The sequence below is a fragment of the Melozone crissalis genome, unplaced genomic scaffold (genome assembly GCF_028551555.1).
Source record: "Melozone crissalis strain CALT ecotype California unplaced genomic scaffold, PUWL_Pcris_2 ptg000018l_1, whole genome shotgun sequence".
Taxonomy (NCBI): domain Eukaryota; kingdom Metazoa; phylum Chordata; class Aves; order Passeriformes; family Passerellidae; genus Melozone; species Melozone crissalis.
The window spans coordinates 21,439,372-21,462,827 of NW_026535796.1; the positions used below are offsets into that span (position 1 = coordinate 21,439,372).

Sequence of the window (23,456 nt, forward strand, 5' to 3'; positions counted from 1 at the left end):
GGTAAAACGAGCTAGTGTTAGGATTTTGACAGTTGCTCCACTTGGCAAGGACTCCAGTATCAAGATGCAAGTAAAATAGAATGCACATCTACTCCCTAGGGCTCCCAAGAAAAAACATTACTTGTACACAGTAAGAATTTATGGCAAAATCAACTTCATCTCACCCATCTAATTTCCAAGCAATTATTCATAAATGAGTTCTTTCAAATGAGGAACAAGAAATCAGAGTTTAGCAGTTTTAAGGTTTGAATAGACTCTTCTTATAAGAAGTTCAAAATCTCCTATCTTCTTTTCACTGATATTGAATTGTGATATTGAATTGTCTTTCATTTTGTCAATCACCAGTTCCTCACAAGAGAGGTAATTAAAGTGAAGAGGGTCACGAATTTTGCTCCTTAGTGACAGTAAGCAATCTCTCACCTAACTTAAGCATCCTCACCAATAAAGATACTGCACAAAAATATCCTTGCCAGCCTGAGGTGTTAGACAGCTTAGTGACCAATATTTTTATTGACCAGGTCAACAGAACTCTAAACTATGTTTTTGATGACCAAGGATTTCAGTGGTGCAATAGAAGAGCTCCTAATAGCACTTTGATCTCTAGATCTGGCAAGCTAAACTCATCTGGGATTGCTGCAAACACCTACTTATTTCATAAGAATGTCAACAAAAAGGAACATCCACCAGTGATGCAGTCCGTGCTGTTAGTGACTATTTTCAAACACGGGGCTTGAAATGGTGTTCTAGCAAAATGATTTGCAAAAGCACAAAGAGTTAAGTCCCCAAACTGCTTTTTAATGTAGTTTATTAACCTTTTAGAATGGAGGATCCAAATTAGGGTCTTATGATCCTCTACTGCCAAATAATTCAGTCCAAGTCTAAGCAGCTAAATAAAGAGGAGCAGGTGTAAGAAGGTGCACTCCATGCTTGAGAATGCAAAGTATTAAAACTGAGAAGAGGCTCTAGTTCCAGTGTGAGAAAAGAAAAAAAGTTTTAGATTTACTAAACCAAATACACTCAGGCACAGAGGCTATGAAGTCATGGAGCACTCTTAGAGTGACAGTACTTTCTCCCTTTGTCAAATTGCTACAAAGTCCTTTCCTGTTGCACACTCAGGGCTCCACTGTCAGAACATCACTGCTGAAAAAGTCCAGATTGGGCTCTCTCTCTCTTCAAGCAGTTACAGGGACAAGCTCCATGGGATTTGTCAGCTTCCTCTGTTAACATCAAGGAAGTCCTGAGCACCCTTAGCGCTGTGAAAACAATCAGCCTGTGGTAAGAGATCACATTGCTGGTGGAAGCATTAGCAATTTTCACACAGGTGGTCCTTACCAGAGATATGTATATCAGATGACCTCTGATATAACAGCACCTGGCTTAGACTGGCCGTCAGGAAGAAGCCACTTTCACACAGGAAAAATCATATGGTGCCAGTGCAGCAGTTGCCTCAGGAAAAAACCAAACCAAAAACCACCATCGGGGGAAGCTGTAATGATTCCGCTTTGGAATACTTCAGTCTCACTTGAGAACTGAGGGGAACCATTTCTCCTCCTCCCAGATTTGCTACAAATATCCATTTCAGAATCATGTCTGCTAGATATAAAATTGATGGAATGCTAGCTGGTCCATGAACGGTTGCACCAAGTTATCTGTCGCAAAGTAAAAAACTAGCCCAAAGGTTATGGAGATTGGAAGAGCTGGTAAGGCCTTCTTAAAGATGGCAAGAAGCAGAAGTGTAAGGCACAAACCCTGAGGAGAAGAAAAAAAAAACAAAACACAAAAGACATAGGAAGAAATTAGGGAACTCTGACAAGCAAAAAATTATATAAAATACATATAGGTATAAATATTAATGCTACAGGTTATGTTTTACGTCTTCCTAAATTAAAGGCTTTAGTGACAGATGTACAGCCAATGAAAATCACAGCTAAAGTCCTCACCAGTTTTCAGTTTGGTCACCCAATAAACAAGATCAAAGACAAAATGCAGCAGTTACAACTTTGTCCTTCATGAACATAAGAAACTATCCCTATTATAATTTTACATTATACTCACAATTAATATGGCTACAAAACATGCTAAAGTTGTATTCCAGTCCCCACTTGCTGTTGCAGAAGCTTTGCCAACAAGGACACTGTAGAAAATGAAGTCTCCCAAACCGAGCTTTACTCCTCCTGCAAAGTGAACATATGGCAGCATTAAGTATCAATCTACTAATATTACATGTCAGTAATTATCGAAGAATACATATTTACATTAACTATTAACAAGACTTGCTAAAAATAACATTTTATTTTCAGAATTAGTACCATTCCTGAATCAAGTGATAAACTCCTGTGAAACAAGATGGCTAAGAAACACTACATTACTCAATTAATTTGCCCTTTAATTAGACTTTCCCTATTCTATTTTCCTATAACTGCAGTATATACAAACTCAGATATCTGTAATTTTATTTGTGGAGGGGTATCCACTTTTGGTTGTCTTGTCATATTCAACAGAATATTAAAGAACAATTCCTTTGAACTGGCTGAGGGAGTGGGAAAAATAAATCCCTTGCACAAGATATATTATTTGCCAGTTAGAAACCTATAAACTGCGAAATATTCCACTGCCTTCCCAATTTTCCTAGGGAATTCTTATGCAGGTAGTTCTTAAAAGCACTTGTGTGCAAGTACAGAGCATATCACAAAGGCAAAAACTCAAGATACTTAGTCCAAGATGTGAGATCCAGGAAAATTCATTCTCTCTTATTCTTTTATATAGTAATTACCACTTTAGCAACAACTCTGGAAGCACAACACTCAATTATTTCTAAAAGCACTGTAAGATTTCCTGAATACCAGTTCACGTTCTGAGTTTTTAGTCCAAGATGTTAATTAAGAAGGGCCAGCATCAGGTGACCAGCTTTTTTCACCTGGCCTACTGATTACTTTCCCACCTCACTACAGTCCAGCCCAATGCTCACTCTGGAGCTCCACGAGGAACTAAGAACATCAAAACATGGGTGGATGTTTGATTAATTATGAAGGGGGGGAGGGAGAGAGGAAAGGAAAAAAGGGAGTAAATGCATGAAAAAAAAAGGTAACCCTACTCTCTTTCAACAGGCTCCAATAAAATGCCTAGAACAGTGCATTCATGAAAAGCTCTTAAGCACTAAAACACCCTTAAACTGCTGAAACAGGCCTTGGGTGCTCCAGACTTTAGTAAATTAATGCTGGCTGACAAGTCTGACTAGATCATTACTACTCACTGCTGGAATACAAGCAGGAGAAAATTATTAGCCTGGGCAGATGAGAGTTTTAGTTCAAAAATTAATTGAGAGAGCCGCTTGCTAGACTTTTTGCATCACAATGTTATTTTTTTAAGCTCTGGAAATTAAAAAGCATTTGCACTATACTGAATTTGGACTTTTTTAGTAAGTAAATTTTAAAACTGTTCTTAAAGTGGAAGTCTCTGTATTTTTAAACAGAGGAGCACCTGATCATCAGAGGAAGCAGCTGCACTGGCTAAAATATGGCAGTATCACACGACAGGCACACCCTAATTTATTTAGAGCTTTGCATATCTAATAGCAGCTTGAACCCCAAGTGGAAATCATGAGTCTGTTAAAACAGGTATCTGAGCACTGATATCATACACTTTCCAAAGATATTTCACCTTAGCAAGATGCTGGACAAAACTAAGCAAGCCCATTGCATTCTGCATTCATTTCAGCCTCCAATCAGGTTTTAAATATTGCTTCCTACCAAGTGGATCACAGCAGTTTAATCTTGAGGCATAAAAAACCTGTTAATGACTCCATTTGCAGGGCCTAAAATCCAAAAGAGGTGACACACAGCAGAACACTGCATGAAAAAGACAGAGGCTAATGCAACTGACCATGTAATGGTCTGAAAACAGCTTGTGCAACAAAAGTTTTGAGTCTGTGTATCAAACCAAAGAGCAATTTGGTCAATATTACGGAGCCCTGCAACAAAATGAAATACTATCAAAAAACAACACCATTATTCCTATGAGGCACATCAGTATTCATCAGGAGCAAGTGCATCGTTTCAGCTTGCTAATAGCTCACAGAATCCTGCATGTGTGCACTCAGGATGCCTGACTGACTAGCTTCAGATTTAGTAAGCTTTTCAGACACAGCAGTCCACACTCACGTTCTTCGGGGTCATCACTTGTTTGAGAGTTACTGGGTAGAGCCTGAACAGCAGCACGTGACTCAGGTGTTGATTCAATGGGTCCTATTCTGTTGTCCCTCTGTTGCTGCCATTCCTGACTAAAGCCACCATCATCTGCTTCAGCATCTTCATTCTGGGCCCGGCTTGCTGGAGCTCAAAGGAAGAAAGGCATTTAAGACTCTTCCAAAAATGTGCCTTCTAAAATATGAAAGTCACTCAACATATAAGATCACAGAAGAACAAGACAGAATGAAGTATTCCATAATACTTAGCAACATCTAACACTAGCACACGCAATCACAAGACTTCTTCTCTTAGGATTTTAATATTTACTTAAACATTCAGGAGTCAATATACACTCTGCAGTCACAGCACCTACATGCTGTACTCAAGTCCTAGTATTCAGGAGTACATCCACATGAAAGTGGAAGTTCTGTAGTGACCTAACAAAGATCACAATTTAAGGAATAAACTACCATCTAATATTTAATTAGCTTCTTTACTTGACATTGGCAGCTTAATTTTCCAGTGAAACAGAAAACTTTACTGAAAGCTTCAGAAACTGCACTCTGCTTTAGTAACACATATAAATAAACAAACTCCATGTTTTAAACACTATCTGCATAGCCAAAAGGGCTAGGCGTATTTCTGTCTAACACAAATATAAATGAGTTGGTACTATACTGTATCATCCCAGTTTGACAAGCAGTTGAGCTCAGCTGGTGGTTTTACATTGAGTCATTTCAACACCAACATCCCAGTACCCAGAAAAATGAATGCAAGAACATTCACTGCACAATAAGTAAACAATATCTCAAGTCTTGACAGATCCATCATTCTTAATTAGGCCTCCATACTTTCACTCTTCTACAGCACCCAGGACTCTTAAAAAACTGAAAGACAAGTATCCATAAACATGTATTCCAATAAAGTGACAAAGGTTTGTCAAAGCAAAGCTCACCTTGTTTATCAAAAGTGGAGGTTTTGGACTTCCTTTGGGCTTCTGGATCTTCCTCAGCCATGTTCACAAGCCATATCATTGTTGCTATCAAAGAAATGCAAATCACAACAGCATAGCTAATTTTATCTTCAGATGTATGAAATTCTGAGATAGCATCAATCCATTATTTCTCATTTTTCATGGTTTTTTGGATACAACTATCTTTTCCAACAGGCAATTTTACTCTTATTAAAGTACAATAATATCTGGAACACAGCCAGTACCAGCAACAACACATTTACAAAAACTGGTGAATAAAATTTTATTTCTACTAGATTTTGAAAAAAAAAAAGGCAACAGCTGTTGCCAGACAAATTATTTCTACATATAAGGCTCCCTCTGAAAATCAACAATTTCTTTACTTTTTTTCCTTAATCAGTTCTTTTATCTGCAAGTAAAAAGGTCTCTAAACACTGTTACAGAGTTCTGTCAATTCAGAGGCAGTATCTACATCAACGTTAATTGTTCTCTGCCTTTGCCATCACAAACAATCCTCCAATCTGGAGGTAACCAAATGTTGTTACATATAAAAGGTGTTTCTTAATTCAAGCTCTCAGTGTTAACTGCTCCTCTCACAAAACAGAGTAACAGGCAGCTATGCCACATTTTACTGATGCTGTGCAAGTGTGACAGATAAAGAAAGTGCTCCCCTTTCTCCACTGTAAGCTTGTCCCTGCAGTGGCCAGTCTGCAGCACACTCCCTGCTTCCAAATACAGGCCTGTCTGGAGCACCAGCAGCATAATGGCTTCTGATTAGCCTCTTTCACTGTTATCCACGTGACTACAAGCAGCAACATGGAACTTCACAAACAATGGAATTATGCACTAACTGATACACAGGTCACAACAGCAACTTTAATTCAATAGGTTATTTTTCACAACTGCAGGGAGAAACAATTTACCAAAAAGGACAAGCCATTGAGAAAACAGTCACACAAACAAACCTCCTTCTAGTAATTTCTCACATTTCTTATACTAAGACACAGGTTATTTAAGGACTGAAAGCTGGTAAATATTTTCTGGAAACAATTGTTCCCTTTGAACAGGTTTAATTTACAGCCTAAGGACATAGTACTTTATCCAAAACAAGGTCTGTTCCCATTCTTCCTGTTTGTCTTTTGGAACAAAACATGCTGGTTTTTGTCTTGAAATGTCTCAGTCAGATGATGTTTCACATTTTTCAGTCAACAGTGAAACGAAAACCAAGGCCCAAGTGAACAGATCAAGAATTCAGCTGAAAAGCATCTTATTAAACCCAGACAAATGAGAAGATTGCTTCAGATGAGTGGGTGATTTCAAGTTTAAAGAATAACAAAATGTACTTACAGGAGTAAATAAGTGCTGGAAAGAGAGTTTCATTTCTCTCTTGAGCTGTCTCAACTAACATTCGAAGAGGACCTTTAGGACACAGGACAGCAATCAAATCTGAAAGAAAAAGCAAACAGATCTGACATCCCTGCAGACATAGTTACGTCTCTTTTCTGTAACACTTCTGTAACACTTGGAGAGACTTGAAGTAACAAAATTCACCCTGACTAAGGATTTTCCTACAGCAATGCTTTTTAATATTCTCAGTTATGCAACCTATTTTACATATTACTGTAATATGCATACAAATTTTAAAACATTATATTCCCCACTTAAGATATTATGCAACTGGAAATGTACCTGTGTTTATATGCTGACATGTGAATAATTCAGGAAAGCTACTCTTCAACTACCATCTTAGAAATACCCAAGCTTGCCTTCTATTAGGAAAGATTTTTGTAATCTATGTTTAACACTAAAAGAAATTTTAAGACAACAGGGGAAGCCTACTTCTTGTGAAACAGGCATATTGGGATACAGAGCTAACATTGCTACTGCCTTTTGCACTTGTCCACTCACCATATGTCTTTAAATTAATTTGAAACTCAATCTGACACTGAAAGGAACAGCTGACTAGTCAGGAGCTTTGTGCTGCTCAGAGCAGGCCTTCTGCACCTGAGCCAACTGCTCTGGCACCACTGCTGGTCCCACTCCAGTACAGAAAAAAACCCCACTCCTGGGGTTGCAGGCTTTGAAAACTTACAACCCCTGTACCCAAAACAACCATATCATGGTCTTGGAACTCGATCTCGAGTAATTTAGTTTTGCTATCACTCAATAAAGGCTGAATGCTTGAAGCATTCAGATTTGTTCCAGTTGCAGAAAGGGTGGAAATGGGGTGGGACGATGGGAAGTTTTTCTTAATGTGCTTTGTGATCCATAAGCATACACACTTCCTGAAGAAAGAGGACACTTAAGGAGTACACTGATGAATTTGAGCTAATCAAATCTTATCGACCCCTGCACTTACATCTGGACAGATTCTCAGTCTTTATCATGATCAGTGACTATGAGAGCACACACTCAGCACACTTACATGCCTCCAAAAAAATTCAAATTAAGAGCACATCTTCATTTAACTGCAATGTTTTAATTATGTCTAAGTAACTGAATTTTAGTCTTGCCTGGAAATTAAATCAGTATTTAGGATACAGTGATCTTCTCACCAAGTGCTCAGTGCCCCCTAAAGCTTTATGGAAGAACTACAGCTAGGTCTCTCTCAGCCATCATTCTGAAAAAGAGCAGTATGCAACAACTACAATGAATAATAATAATAAAACAAAAGTCAAAGAAGCAGATCTCACAACCATATCCTTCTAAATATAAAATGACTTTGAGCAATGCAAACTGCTCTTAATCCTTCCTTCTTTCTCACTATACTATCAGGTATGGATCAGGTTGTTGCTCCTATGTTCACAAATTTGAGCAATTCATAGGTTGGGCAAATCTATACTTGCATGGGACTGTACAGAAACAACAAGCTCCTAAATTCTGAATGTACAAGGGATTCCAAAGATTCTTGGGGAAAATGAGAAGCTGAAAGCTCTCCACTTTCATAAAAAACACCAAAATGGGTCTCTCTCAATTCCTTCTTTCTTGAATTACTTCAGCTCTCCTCCTCAAAGAATCTAGAGAGTCCAGGAAACATGAGAGAACATGGGATCATACAGTAATACAGAGCCCAGCTGCAGAGAACTGATCTCAGTTTAGGACCATGATCTTATTTATTAAGTCTGTAATCACCTTATCTGCTGCTTTGGATGATACACACACACACACACTTTTTTTTAAGGTCTAGTCAGGTAATTGGAAAAGTCAGGGAATAAAAGAAATTCCCACCACAGGATCTACAACTGTGCCTTGCTCCCAAACTTACCATACACTGAAATGACGGCCAGGATAAGCCATGCAGTCCATTCAGGAAGGTACTTAATGAACACCAAGGCCATGAGAGCGCTGATCATAATGAGATATGCCTGCTGGAGCCGAAGGGGACCCTTCCAATGGATGCAAATCATTCCCACAACACCGAAGTTCCAGATCATGAGTGCCACTGTAATGTAGTCCATGGCAACATTATATGTCTTAAAAACCTCTCTAAAAAAAAAGGAAAATAATATAGATGGCATTTGCATGAAACAATGGAAACAAATCACAGATGCAAACTTCAGAATACCTTTTAAAAAATTTCATATTCAATATAGTGGCATAAATGTAAAATTCTTTCTCCAATTAATACTTAACTATTCTTCACAATAGGATACATTTTGCCAGTACTTGCTTCACACCTACTCTTTTGCTTTTTCAAAAAATTTCGTTAAGGTTCTATTTCCTTCTCAATCAAAGCAGAAGCTGACAGGAAAGGACATTACTGCAAAATCAGTCATTTTGATTATGCTCATAAGTTTTAAAAATCGGAATAATCAGAACTTGTGAGGTTATAATGGACCTTTAAAGGCAGGCAAAGATCTCTACTAATATGCTGCCTGTAGAACGCTTTGATAACTTTAAAGGTACATGTTTACTCTATTATTCCCCATAAACACTGAAGCAAAAAGCTTTATTTTTGGATGAACCATGTCCCTGTCACACCAAATACTATAAACTAATTAGGAACCTCAATAAGTAAAACCAAAATAGACAATGCCATCACCAAGTGACAGGTGATTTCCGCTGACTCAGGGAAGAAATGGCTGTGAAGGCTTTTTGCAGAATCTGCTGTTACCAACTCATCAAGAACCCTAAGAACCCTATAATTTGCTAATACTTTCCTCCAGCAAACTTGCTGTCTGCAGCTGTCAGCTGACCTTCGAGATGTACAGTGTTAACAGGATGTCCCTTACTGTCATCATGCACAACTGGTCTACACAACTGGTCCCTCACTCTCTGAACCTCTGGGAAAAAGAAGCCAGCACTGCTGTAAGGCAGCAGGGGCAGATGAAGGAATTGCCTTGTATTTCAAAAGCCATTGTTAGGGTTAGAGAAACTACTGACCACAAAAGGCATCACAGATCACTTTTAGCAAAAATCAGTGACTGAAGGGAAGACCACGTTCTCCTTCCAGAGACCAAATGAAATAAGCTTCTTCAAAGAGAAGTGTTTGTCATCAAGTGGCATAAAGATATATAGAGTATAATAATTTCATGACATAACTCTAATTACAAACCCTGAGGAGGCTGCTCATTTCAGACAATACTGAGTATTTTGGCCAAATTTTCTCGATGTCCGGACAAGAGCATGCTTCCAAATTTGAGAAGAAAAGCACTGAATATATTTTGGTGAGACAGTAGATTCTTTTCAGCTGACTCTACCACTTCCATGCAAACAGCCTTTGGATATACAGCTAACAAAGCCATGATGTAAACAACTGCCCTTGAGTCATATGTCAATGAAAAATTAGGTTATCAGAAGACATGTCAGCAGAATAAGCTCCTCCCAAGATATGCTTATTCTGATAAGCAAGATGTGCTTATTCTGGTGATGCATCCTAAGGACACACACACCATCTGTACCTAATCAGATGCATTATAAACCTATGAATCACTCTTTCTTCTATGTGTACTCTATCAGACTATACAAAACTAAAAATTTTATTGCAATAGCTTACTCACTATCATTCCTCTTAAGATTCAAGGCCTAGTTCTAAAATAAATACATACATAAAGTGATACATGAAAAAATAGCATATTAATGGTATAGTTCACTTACCCCAGGTAGATGAATGAGAAAAAGAAAAGCAGCAAAAGTGAAGAAATTATAAGCCAACCATGGATCACCTGGAGAAGAAGATATCAATGCAGATGTTTTCAGGCTTGTTATTTTAAACTTAGCATATATTAAAAGACTTTTAAGGTTATTTTTCCTTTTGTTTAAAGCAAGAAAATTATTTAAGAGATCTTCCTCTTTGGTTCATGTTTATTATTTAAAGCAAGAAAATTATTTAAGATATCTCCCTCTTTGGTTGGTGCTACATTAATGTTTAGTCTATGCACATTGGTGTATTTCACTTTACACTTATGAATTTTAAGTGCTTTGTGAACTTTCAGTAGATGTTCTTCAGCTCTATTGAAAACTACTGTTTGTGTATTTTTAGACCATTTTGATACCAGTGGCATTATAACATGGCAGAATCATCCAGCATGAACACAGATGGAAAACATGATTCATTTTTGTGCTGCTCTGATTTCAAATAGTTTTCAGAATGCAGTTATAGAATTAAATGCTGGAACCCAGAAAAACCTTCAGTACTTATCTGCTGAAATGTCACTGATGAATGACTATATAAGAATTTTGATAATCTTTATCAGTCATCTACAGACACAATCCCTAATTTTGACATGAGAGCAGACTTACATGCCCAACAATTCAATAAAGAACAGTTCAGTGATGTACTCTGCAAGGCCACTCAAAGATTTCAACCTGGAAACGACAGGCACTTAAACTTTGCACTAACAGCAAGTGCATTCTTCTGGTATTTATTGTGCAAAGTGAAAAAACCACGACTGAAGACCCCTTTAACTCCAGTAATGTCTTAGTATCTCTTAACTGAAAATGAAGACATATTTGTCAAAGTCCCAGCACAGAATCTCTTTTATAAAACCTCACCCAGTATTAAATGTAGACAACCCATCAGAAGCAATAATCTAGAAATCAAAGCTACATAAGGAATCCTGCTTACAACAGATACAATCAGTGGAAAATTACCTGGCTAAATTTGCTATATATGTACACCAGATTAAAGTATTCAGAAGCTGTTAAAAAAATGTGTTATCTCTTTGTCCTCTTCTTAAAGATGTGCAGTAGAACACATCTGATGTTCTTAAAATATTTAGCAAAAATTAGCTTAAAAGTAAAATGCATATGTACAAAAACTAAAGGAATCACACTTATGTGATGCAACCAGGACTTTCTGACAAATCAAGAATCCAGCCCTTACAGCTAGAAATTTAGTACATTGAGTCTAATGATACATTTTTCATATGCATTTTTAAAATTTTTGGCCATTTTTGAAACATTCACTCTCCTCCTTTACACTGCTTCTCAGAAGATGTTCAGATTTAACTTTCAACCTAACAAAACCTGTCATTTAACTTCCTAATCTAACAGACTGGCTTTTGCTAGTATGTTCTCAAAAAGACATAAGAAATTCCCACATGCAATAAGCACAGTGCCTGTAAAGATGCTGCAGGAAAACTGCCAAAGTATCTGTCTCAGTATTTAAACTCTGACCACTCACAGCAAGTGGGAGAAAGAACCTTCCAAAGGTGAGTATCAGTATATATTGATTCAAGCAGAGCCAAATTTTTCCACAACTCGTAAAGCTACTAAGCAAGGACTTAACAAGAGTCATTTTATTCGTCTGTAAAATTAGTTGAAACTACTTTAAGAGAACAGCAGAGAAAGCTCTCTCATGACTTCTCTCTGAAGTCTTTGTATTTGTAATATAAGCTCTTAAACTTCTATCATGTGAGAAAATAAAGTGAACAGTAGTGTTTCATCCTAAAAAAATTGTGAATGCTGACAGTGTCACACACCAAGGCCATAGTCCAGCAAACTTCTACACACACCTTGCATAACTACTGTCAACAGAAGTACAGGAGGTAGATTCAAGAGCTGATTAAGTTGGCATTTAACACACAGATGTTTGCTTTATTCTCAGTACGTATCTCATTTACTACAGCATTTTCCAAATCACGGGTCTCTTTTCTTACAAGTGACATTTCCAGAGTACTTCTTGTAAGTTTTGCTTGCTGTTTTCCTAGCAGGGTACCACAACAGGCTTTTGCCTTCTCATTAAAGAATTTTCATTCTTTATTTAACAACAACTTTGATGCTAATTGATTGATGGTATAAATTTGGCTTTACCTACTAAAACTTGAATAAAAATTAAGGATGAGCTGCAGGATGCAGAGTGTTAAAATGAGCTACAGCAGTCAGACTTTGGTTAGGCAGAGTGAAACAATGAAGAATGCAGATAATAATAAATTAAAAAGAAAAAGCTAATCAAATACAATCCCCTTCAAAGATGTTGCTTCCAGTTAGATTGAGGAGCTAGAATCAGGATCATGCTTAACATATCATGTACAAGACAACCACAGTAAACTAACAACAGTGAAGCTGAAGTAGTATTTCCTTTCTTCAAAAGAGTTTTCAGAAAAAATCTTGTGAGGATAAGCAAATTATCACTACCAGATGAAGACCTAAGATTCATTCATTATAAATTCCATTCCTCATAATCTGGACTACAATCTACATACAGAACTGCATGTAAAATAGAACTTTATTGCAGATAACTACATTTCACAGCATTCTGATATAGAAGCATAGAAATACTCTGACAGGAAATTTAAAAATAAGTTAGTCATTTAGTGTAATTAGCATAAAATAGAACCACAGGAAATTTATGGTATGTAATAATTCTAATTTTTAGTAGAACAATTATTTTTGTAAAGAAAATGTGCTGTGCTTTAAAAGGTTAAGAAGGAAACCAGAAATGCGAAAAGCTTAGTAAAAACTAGTTGCTGCCTTCAGCACCTGAGGAGAACCAAGTGGCTACTAAGGAACCTAGGTAAAGCACAGTAGCTGACTTCATTAGAATGAAGAGAATTGCCAGGTTAACAAGAACACTTTGTCAGTTCAGATGTAACACCACACTATGATAAAAGTGAAGGTCCATACATCAAAAAACGTATTCCACAATGTATACAGAATCAGGCAAAAATAACTTCCCCTGCCATTCCACAGATAATTTGTAAAGGGGTTTCACTCACAGACATGAAGACCAAAACCACTGTTTCATCTCAAAAACAAAATGAAATGAAGCAAACCTTTGAATCCCACTATGTGTTTTACAGCTGATTCAAGATCCTGGCTGCATACTGAGAAGCTTTATTAGGCTACGCCTTGTCAAATGAATCATTAAGACCAAAACAAACCAGGAATTTTCATGGACAACTCCTCCCGTGCAGGTGGCACTGCAATTAATTATGCTAAGCCTGGGCTTGCCTAGATGATGTCATTACAAGATTGAAGCCTTTCACAAAGAGCCTTAGAGTCTCTGTGTTTGCCACACAAATACTGCTTGGTGTGTGCAGCCACACACACTGATGGGAGACGTCTGTATCGGGGACATGGAGGGAGAGGGGGCCCACAAAATAGGGCCAACTCTGTCCTTTGTATTTCTTGACCACAGCAAGATTTCAGTGCATGAAAATTTCAAAAGAATAGAAGCAATGCATTTCTAACTGACAGAACAGATGGCAGTGATAGCACTGGGCCTTTGCCCTGCTTTGTGCCAAAAGAACAGAAGCCACAAAATTGAAATGGTGAATTACATCACCAGTTCTGCTACTTTCACTCATTCCTCCTTCATAAGCCTTCATTTTGTTCCATTCTCTAAATAATCTGTACTAATAAATCAAACTAGCACAACTACTTACCTTGTAGCACCTGTATTTGTAAAGCACAACCAGGAGGATGGTCATGACAATGATAACGCTGATCATGATGGCTGCGTTAAGAATAGAATTCAGGGCTCTCTGTCCTACTGTCTCTGTCTCTTCTGTGAAAGGAGTGTAGATGCTACAAAAACAAAAAGTCAACTGAAATGACACTGAATGCACCAATGTTTTGGGTATGTGAGGCCAACATCCAACAAAATTGCAGTAATCTTTCAATTCAGAGCTGTTAAAGCACGTCTATTTTCTACTAAGGCAAACCTTGAAAGGTGGCATATTATCATATTAGGCAAACTTGAATTCCTTAGAAGACCTGCCTCTCCTACATTCTTAGATTACTACTGCTTTCTGCTTTGTAAAGCAGATAAAGCCCACAGCTGCCCACAGTTTGATATGGCTACTCCCATGCTGCGTGTCTCTTGCCACTCTCCCATTGTACCACTCATGTGCTGACCCGTGCAGTTGGAATTTCACCTACGGATTCACCATGAAAGGCTCCCCTTGTGATTTCAACAACACAACGTATGGGCTCAACTCACTCTTTTGTAAAGAAATACAATCTCCTGGGGCAACTACTTCATTGTGGGGTGGGAAGGAGAGACAGAGAGAAAATTTTTTTTTCTAATCGTAAAAAAAATTATGACATACTTATATTATACAAACATTTCAAAGCCAAACACACTCTGAATCATTTTGTCTCACAGTGGAACTGATCTTTAAGGTCTATTTTAACTCTTTAACATTCTGTGATTCTATGACTTGCTGCAGTTTCTGACAGGCTCAGTAGTCTTCCTTTGCTCCCTTTCTCTCAAATTAGCTTTCACTGGAATTGTTTTTTTTTTGCCAACATTAATATTTTACCAAAATCCAAAAAACTTCTACAGAAACATCTGCCAGGAAAGTTTCTATAACTTTACCAGAAATGAACCGCCTGAAGTTATACTCCCCTTGTATTTTAATTTCTTTATCAAACACCATGGGCAAACCAGAACATGGCATATAGGCTACTTCATTTACAATACTAGTTTTGTTCTTTTTCCAAAACTCTTGTATTCTAGCATAGTACAAGGGAAATGGCTTTGGCTCAAGATGGTGTTTATTTTACAAATACCACACGGCATGATAAAGTATTAAAATGAGGACGAGGATTTGAATCAAGCAGTAACAACCAAGATATCCCCACTGCTCACCAGACAAACAACAAATGTCAACATTACCACAAAGACAAGAGTCTGGCTCCTGGAAGGAATAAAACAAAACTATCTTTGGAGAAGGGAAAATGGTGGCAAGAGGAAGTTCACTGCTTGAATCAGACCCCAAAAGAAATGGAAGTTTGAAGAAAATTATCTAAGTGCACTAAAAAGATAGGGGAAAATACTGATACATACAGCTGTCCATCCTTGCGTGTATAAAAGCTGACAGACTTGATAGTTGCAACAACAACCACCATGCAAAGCGTGACAGGCACAAACAGCATAATCACATGTTTTGCCCCATATTTCAGTGTTAGCTCTTCATCTTCTTCTTCATCTTGCTCCACCACGCGCTGAATGTTGTTTTGTGGCTGCCCATTGGTCTCAGACTCGGCATTGTCATTTCTTCTGCGCTCACTATTATCATGGCGACGTCTTTCACTGCTGTCATTCTGCAACACAAAAACCACTGTCCTCAGCAACTCTCTACTATCATGAGCTTGTACGTTAAGCTAAAGATGACCCTGAGGAGGAAACATGTAAGATAATATTTACTGCCAAGAACACTTGCTACAACAGGGATTTAAACAGTAGTAATTAACTGCATCAGAGTTATTAAAAGAATGGGAGCACAGGGTCATGTTAGAAACATTTACATTAAAAACATCAACAGTCAAAAGTAGGCAGGTGGCATCTAAGAGTCTTTCCTTCAAACCGAATTTCAAAAGATTAATAAAGGAATCTCTTTCCCTTGATTCAAACTACAGTTGGTAAAAGGATGCATGACAGTAAAATGCCTGTAACTTGACAAGAATAAGCTGTATTGACCCTTAAAAATAATGCCAAACATTTAGGATTCCCACTCCATGAAAATCCCAAGAAAATGCCTCCTTCCTTTACTGTGTTACTTCCACTAGAGTATACTCAAGTAAAATATATATTAAAATGGGTTTTCATGAGGTATGGTATTCTCATGTTTTTAGTAAAAATAATACAGAAATGATGATTAAACTCAGGTTATTTTCAGTCTTTAGACTTCTATTTGATCCCAAAGTTTCAGCATGAAAAGTTAAGCATGCAGATTTTCTTCTTTCCCAAGGAAACTACTGCCACATCCTTTCACTAATATTGAAGAAATTCCATCACTCTTATCACAAGTATGAAAGAGCTTCCTGTCCTTCCTACTGAAACATGAAGGGTGTAACACATGAAACATCAAGCATATAATTCAAACACCAAGAGAGCGGTGAACTTCCAAAGGAAGCAAAAGCACAAACTGGGAACATCACCTATTAGCAAGTGATCAGGCCTGCACTCCAAGCTCCTGGTATCACAAATCTTTTGCACCCTCTTCAAGAAGCACCATAAGCAGGGGGCATTCACCTTTTCTATGTTGTGTGCACAGACAGAGAGCACAACAGGAGCGTGATCTATGCTTTATCTTTTCTGGACTACAAAGAAATAAAATCATTACCAGACACTCTAAACAAGCACTAAAATGTGACAGTTGATACAGACCACTCATTTTTTTAGTGCATTACCATGTCCAAAATCAGTGCTGTACTGTTCACATTCAAGAGGTTTAATATAGGAGGAAAAAAATTTTTGATTCCTTACAAAATTAATCTCATTGCTTCTAAATTACTTCCTGCAGAACAGTTCTGTTTGACTAAGTGCACCAAAACAGCATTAGATTAAAATGTACAATAAACTGAAGGATGATACCTTTTGCAATACCTTTGAAGTATCATTCAGTTTTCTTAAAATTGATCTGGACATAAGACAGGACACTGAAAATAACCTAATGATTTTTTCCTTAAGTATTCCTACTCAGGTAGTTTTTTCCTTAAATGTGCAATGTTGAAGTCTAATTACCTGACCTCAGTAGCATTTCTAAACATAACTACTGACTTGTGTCTCATTAATTCACTGCAGTTTTTCGATAAATCAATAATAATTTTAGAGATTCTCTCTACAGAATTTTCCCAGCCCCACCCTCAGAAAAGAGAAGACGGTAAGTACACTCAGAAACTCCTAGTGGGGTTTTTAAAAGCACTTAAGTAATTAAGGAGCACAAGTCCCTGGACTTCGAACTGTAAATACTGACACTGCTAAAACCCTGGTTGAAGCTTTACAACTTGCCCAACTTACGAAAAATTTGCTTTTACAAAGCAGTACAAAGTAATAATATGCACCAAATGCTCTGCCTATTCCTTCTTTTTTTTTGTGGTTCCTCAGGATCAAGCTCAGCAGGGTTTCAAGATCTGTCCTCTAAGAAAATCTGTTTCACTTTTCAATAAGGAACTGGAATGTAAGAGGAGAAAAAACCCCGAACTAAAATTGTTTGAATTTAACAATTAGAACTAGGACACAACCAGGTTTTTAGAGTCACAGTTTTAACCTCAGTTTGAATTTAGTATCATTAATTTGAAATATGCACTGAAAAAGATGCTGGGATCAAAATTATTTCTTACTGAATGAAAAATTTATTATAAATCACTTGGCATTTTGCATGAAGTCCTCACATACAATTGGTGAAAATCAGATAGAAATGGGAATAAGGGAGAATGCAAATAAAGAGGTCATGTATAATTAATCTGAAATGCTGGCTACAACTAAACCTATTTCTGTACAGATTATAGTAGAAATGTAACATTTTTCACTTTGATAGTAAAATACTCCATTTCTCTGAGTTTACAGCAAGACAACAATAAGTGTAACCATCTAAATTGCCTAAGATGATCATAAGTAACAATACACTGGAGATGAACAGAGCCTTGGAACTCTGCACAAGCAGAGCAGACCGAGCTCTTAGGTTTCTGCACACTTGCCGAATGTGTAGCTTTTTCTCTGCTGTAATAACAGTCTTGCATGAGGGAGCACTTACCCCATCTCTGGAACAGAAATATATTGAGATAAGTTAAAAAGCTACAGCTTCACAGAGTAAACACAAAAACATCCAAAGGAAAAGCCTGATCAACTAAGCACACCACTACAAAAACCTGTTATATCAAACAAATAGAAAAATGGAAGAAATTAGACCAATATGTATCATTTTACTCCCTTCACTACTTAGGAACAAAGATGTAATCAAAAAAGGCCTTTACATACTAAAACACAGTGCATGAAAACCAGATCAGCATCAAGAGTTACAAAAGTTATTCTCTCATTTGCACTTAAAGATAGAAAATAAGCTGTCCTTTCAGGCTACTAAAGTGTAGCTAAATGTTACATGCGTGTGCCCCACTGCTTAAAAGAACAAAGTGCACTTATATCCTACCTGATCAGTATTAAACAGAGCAGAGGCCATGGACTCTTGCTGAAGTGGAAGCAAAGGAACAGACTCTTCACTTTCCTCAGACATAGTTAAAAGTGAAAACTCTGAAGCTAAAAAGTCAGTAACACCTGTTGTAACACCGTAAGCAAATGTAAGTTATGAACTACGCTTTCAGGCGAATAAACAATATCAATATCAAATGATAGTGGTTTCTTTCCCTATCAGGAAAATAGTTAATAGCAAACCCAGACCAATGCCCCTGAACCAAGAGATAAAAACACAGCACATTTGATAAGAAGTTTTTAGCTATTAAATCCAGATTTATCCATCAGGAGCAGACCACCATGCCTGAGAGTGGGCATGGACTTCATCAGTTCTCACATACACCACTGATGTTAAAAGGTCATTATGCAGTGGCGATATTGAACACTGGGTTGAACTCTTAGTGTGTGACTAGAAGAAGAGATGGCAAATTATAGCACTTTGGGATTTCACACGCTGACTTGTTAGCCACAGAAGCTAATATACTTAAGCAGGAAAGGACTTTTGTAGGTGTGTACAAAAAAAAAGTAGATGTGTCAAGGGGAGAAACACCATTATAACTTAGTATCAAAACTACAGTTACTTAAACATGGAAAGGAAAGGCACAAGTGGCAGTTATTCATCAGTACAGTGTGTTAGTGAGAACAACATAGAACCCTTCGCTGGTAAGGAGCACCACCAAGTTATCTGTAAGGATGGTGAGCTCACAGCTTGCTACTGAGCTCTGCCTTTTTAATCTGGCAGAAGTTTTCAATAACAATTAATCTTTCACCTGTCCAAGAGGAAAAGAAACCTTTTCCATTTCCTCTGAAGTAAAAGGAGAAGGGATGCAGTAGGAAAGCTCCCACTTTTCTAATTTTTCAAATGTTTTATATTTTTATATCTGATAAGCATGATGCTTATCTGAGCATTTTTCAAAATTCTATTTAAACTGCTGATTGTACAGAAGACTCGAAGCAGGAATCAGAACATTCTCTTGAATTATTGCTATAGACACAATTACAAGTGGCCCAGCTTCACAAAAGCATTTCTGTGCCACAAGGAAACCTGATATTCAAGAGCTATAGCAGGAACAAGGAACAGTGTAACAAGTCTTAGAACCTGAGCACCACACCCAAGTAGATCATCTAAACCTGATTTTTCCAAAATACATATGGTACAATGGTATAGTTTTAGCAACAAGTATGAACTTAGGTCTTTCAAACCAATCATATAAAACTTCAGGTTTTGAGTTCCTCCTCCCCCAAAACCTCAAGAACCAGGAGAGCACCTTCAAAATTATTCACAAGTAAGACAAGACAGAGCTGTTCTTCCTGCATAGGAACAGTCCTCCAGCAACAGCAGTAACAAAACCCAGGCTTCAAGCTCTACCTAGACTAAAATTAACTCTGTGACTGAGAAACCTGTGAATCAAGCAGACCACAGCCAGACAGATCATGAGAGCTCACTAAATACTGTAAATGTCAGTGTTTGATACCAGAGTGTCTGACCCTTTTTTTTTTCCCCTTGATAGCTTGGTCACTCCAACACCACTTTAAACGGGGGGAGGTCTTATTTGTACATAAAAATGAGTTTAGAACATCAGATATTTTGCACCATATTTCTTTTGGCACTGCTTATCACCACAACAGTTCAGAAAGATAAAATGTACCCCAACAAACTATTTATTCATCCCCATTTAACTGCTAGCAGGTACTAAAATTGTTTGTTACATACGGTGTTGCTGAGGTGGGTATCAGGGAAGTTTTCTGTCAGCTGCCCATGCTGAAACTGGGGTAAATGTGCAGACAGCTCTGTCATTGGGACAGTCCTCTGGCAATCGCTTATTTCCACACAAAACTGACCTTTCTTCTTGAGATGCTGAAAGGAAAGAGATGTGTAAAAAACCTTTGTTCTTAACACGAACAGGTTTTCCCTTCCCTTCCTACTCCAGTTTCTGGAGTTCACATATAACAAAGACAACCATTCTGTATTTAACCACGATACCAAACTATCACATCTACTAAGGTCATAATAGGGATTTTCCAGCACAAAAATAAGGGCCTCTAAGTGTTATCAAATTAGTTCATCAGCTACAGAAATCTGTCAGCAACAAACTAATAATTTAAACAGTTCTTCATTCCTTCTTGTGCAATAAATGAGAAGCATTGCATACTTGCTCAGGGCACAACTTCCATGTTTTATCTCAGCAGAGCACAATTGCTCCAAGTTGTTCTGTTTTGGATTGCTGATAAATTTAACAGCAATTTTCAAGGATGACTGAGTTACAGTTGACTATCTAAAATCTAGACATTTCCTTAACACTGTGATGCTACAAAAGTGACCTGGTGCTACACAAGACAGTATTTCAGCTGAGCCTCAAGAACTAACATGCATTCAGTTCCCTTTATGTACCAGCTACATCTACACGCCACATGTATATAACAGCTTTATATGGTCTTCCTGGAGAAATTCAGATGAGAAAATTGTCCTATGTGAACTATATGTTCCATAACAAAAGCAGCTACAGCAATATAGGGGAAAGAGGAAGTTTTACCAACCTAAATAAATTTCAGGAAAAAGCCCAATGATTTTAAGAGAAAATGAGCTGGCCTAGATAAATCACAGGCTTGGTCACATAAAAAATAAATAATGAATACACCTCAAGGGTGGAGTGCCAGTCCATCCCAAGTGGCTCCTCCCTTGTGTGAATTCCAGCACTCACCAGAACTCTTTACAGTAATTTTATTCACTAAAATGGAAGAAAACAAATCCAGGAAAAAAACCCCCAAAAATATTTTTCTGCTGCTTTAGTATAATCAGTTAATGCATTGAGAGATCTTGAAAAATTCTTACAACAGAGGACATCACAAAAGAAAGCCTCTCACTTTTGGCAGCAACAAGATACAAGTGCTGCAAGACAGTATCGTACTTAAAGAGAGAGCTAAGCCTATTTTCATAAACAGAACAGAAGCTGTTTCTCTATTTACAAATAAATATGTACCTAACAAGACCAGGGCACAGTGCTTACTAACTTTGGCAGCTAACTTAGTGAAGAGCCAATAGGAAGCCACACCAATTTAACAAGTCTACTGGGAGCATGCAACCTGCTGGAAAAAGAAAGTAAATGTAGTATTCACTAGAATAGCTCCCTTCCATATTTGCCATTAAAAATAGGGCACATCTAATTTATAATGTAATTTAAATGTAAGATCAGATGATGAAAATAAGTATTAATTACACTGCTCCTATTTTTAAAATTTTACTCTAATTCTTTGGTTGGGCTACAGAATAAAAACAATGTAGTTTTAAGGCTGCTACTGGTAGTATTTCTCAGTGACAGGGCAACCACAATGAAAAAAATTGAAAATTTTCAACCAGATGTGGACTATCAGAATGAGATTTTTCACACAGCAGCATGTTAAAATTCTAATTAAATGAGTGGAGAGAAAACCAAAACGAAACACCAACCACAAAATCCTGCTTATAGACTGGTAAAGAAAGCCAGTACAAATCCACCAAACAAAAAACCCTCAGCTACTGATAAGCTGAGAGAATCAGAAGACAGGGAAGCGTAACTGATGGAAGAGCTTCACCAAAGTTTGAATGACAGACCTCAAAATTGATAGTTTGTTAAAACAGTTTGTTTTGAAAATAGATTCAGGACATCTTCCCAAACAACTTTATTTTATATTCCTAAATAAATGAAATTTTAATTTGAAATGTAACTATGAATGAATGAAATTTATAAATGAACTGTGTATATACAGACACAAACTAAAACTTTGCTTGTTTTACCTGAAAAGGGACTCACCAAGACATATTTTTTTTCCTAATGAAGCTGTTAATGTTAAAATAGCCTGTCTAAAAAAGTTCTTCCTTGCTTCCTTTGGCTTTCCTAGGTCAGAACAACAGGAGTTACAACTGTCGCTGTCATGCGCTTACATTTAGCCTAATAAACAGAGGTGACACGCCAAGTAAGCTACTCGCAGAAGAGAAAGCAAAGCAAGTATCGATCAGACAAACGCGGCGCGGTTAACCCGTGCTTTCCCCTTGAAGTGAGCAGCAAGAAGCAGCTGCCACCGCTCTGGGGGCACCCCCGCCACCCCCGTCCTCAGCCCTGCCTCGGGCCGGAGCAGCCCCGCCGTAGCCGAGGCACAGCGGTCCCAGCCCCGGGGAGGCCTCCGCGGCGCTGAGGGTGCGGTCAGGCCCCGGCCCGACCCCGCTCGGTGTCAGCAGCGGCCCAAGCCCGGCGCTCTGGGCAGCAGGAGAGCGGCAGGGACCCTCCCCGGCCCGTGGGCGTGTGCCGCAGGGCTCGCCGAACAGCGGGCCCGGCCCGTCCCCGGTGGCGCAGCGCGCCGGCCCCCCAGCGCCGCCCGGCCCGCTGAGCGCCGCGCCCTCCCTCGCCCCGCCGGGGCTGCGCCGGCCCCCGCCGACAGACGGACCTGCACGGCAGCCCTGCCCCGCACTCCGCCACCGGCTCCTCGCCGCCCGCAGCCGGCCCGCTCGCTTCCGGCCCGCGCCCCGCCCTGCCGCCACCTCACTTCCGACGGGCGCTGAGGAGCCGCCCTGGCCGGGGCCCCGCCGCACCGGCCCCGGCAAGGCCGGTGCGCAGGGCGCACGGTGCAGCGCCTCGCAAAGAACACGCTGAGTGAGAGCTTTCCGTCAGCGAGGGCCGGGAACCAAGACACGCGGTGGGAACTGAGGACAGGCAGCGATTGGGAGAGGCTGGCTGGACAGCAGAGTGAGCACTCGCTGAGTCCAGCCGCGAGGAAGCGTGCTAAGGAAATGCAGCTTGACATTTTTAACCTGGTGCCAGATAAAGACAGGTTTTATGAGAAAATACACTTCTCGGCTCTTTTGAATACAAGTCATACATATGCCAGTAACCCTTTTTTAAAATGGTCCCACAAAAATGGCGTTAAGTAAGTAACTTAAGGGGACATTTATATTTCAAAA

General features: G+C 38.6%; 1 protein-coding gene across 4 annotated transcripts; it reads right to left on the bottom strand.

The window, feature by feature from the left end:
• Positions 1 to 315: 315 nt before the first annotated feature.
• PSEN1 (presenilin 1) lies at positions 316 to 23,007 on the bottom strand. Of its 4 annotated transcripts, XM_054275827.1 has the most exons (12): positions 22,943 to 23,007; positions 20,235 to 20,378; positions 18,480 to 18,518; positions 15,395 to 15,651; positions 13,989 to 14,130; positions 10,258 to 10,325; positions 8,426 to 8,646; positions 6,508 to 6,606; positions 5,143 to 5,226; positions 4,161 to 4,334; positions 2,056 to 2,174; positions 316 to 1,749 (listed from the first exon to the last, which is right to left on the bottom strand). In XM_054275827.1, the coding sequence occupies exons 2-12, from the start codon at positions 20,316 to 20,318 to the stop codon at positions 1,594 to 1,596; spliced, it is 1,443 nt and encodes a 480-aa protein (XP_054131802.1). In that variant the 5' UTR covers positions 20,319 to 20,378; positions 22,943 to 23,007; the 3' UTR covers positions 316 to 1,593. The 4 variants fall into 4 exon arrangements, with proteins under 4 accessions (XP_054131802.1, XP_054131801.1, XP_054131799.1 ...); XM_054275826.1 differs by lacking the exon at positions 18,480 to 18,518 and having other exon boundaries at positions 4,161 to 4,328; XM_054275824.1 differs by lacking the exon at positions 18,480 to 18,518.
• Positions 23,008 to 23,456: the final 449 nt, after the last annotated feature.

Excerpts from the sequence above, each read along its gene's own strand:
- PSEN1 (XM_054275827.1), bottom strand. The coding sequence starts at position 20,318 with ATGACAGAGCTGTCTGCACATTTACCCCAGTTTCAGCATGGGCAGCTG. Across the intron at positions 14,131-15,394 it reads ACACGCAAGGATGGACAGCT|CATCTACACTCCTTTCACAG; the intron begins GTATGTATCAGT and ends TTGTTTTTGTAG. Across the intron at positions 2,175-4,160 it reads AAGTGATGACCCCGAAGAAC|GAGGAGTAAAGCTCGGTTTG; the intron begins GTGAGTGTGGAC and ends TTCACTTTGCAG.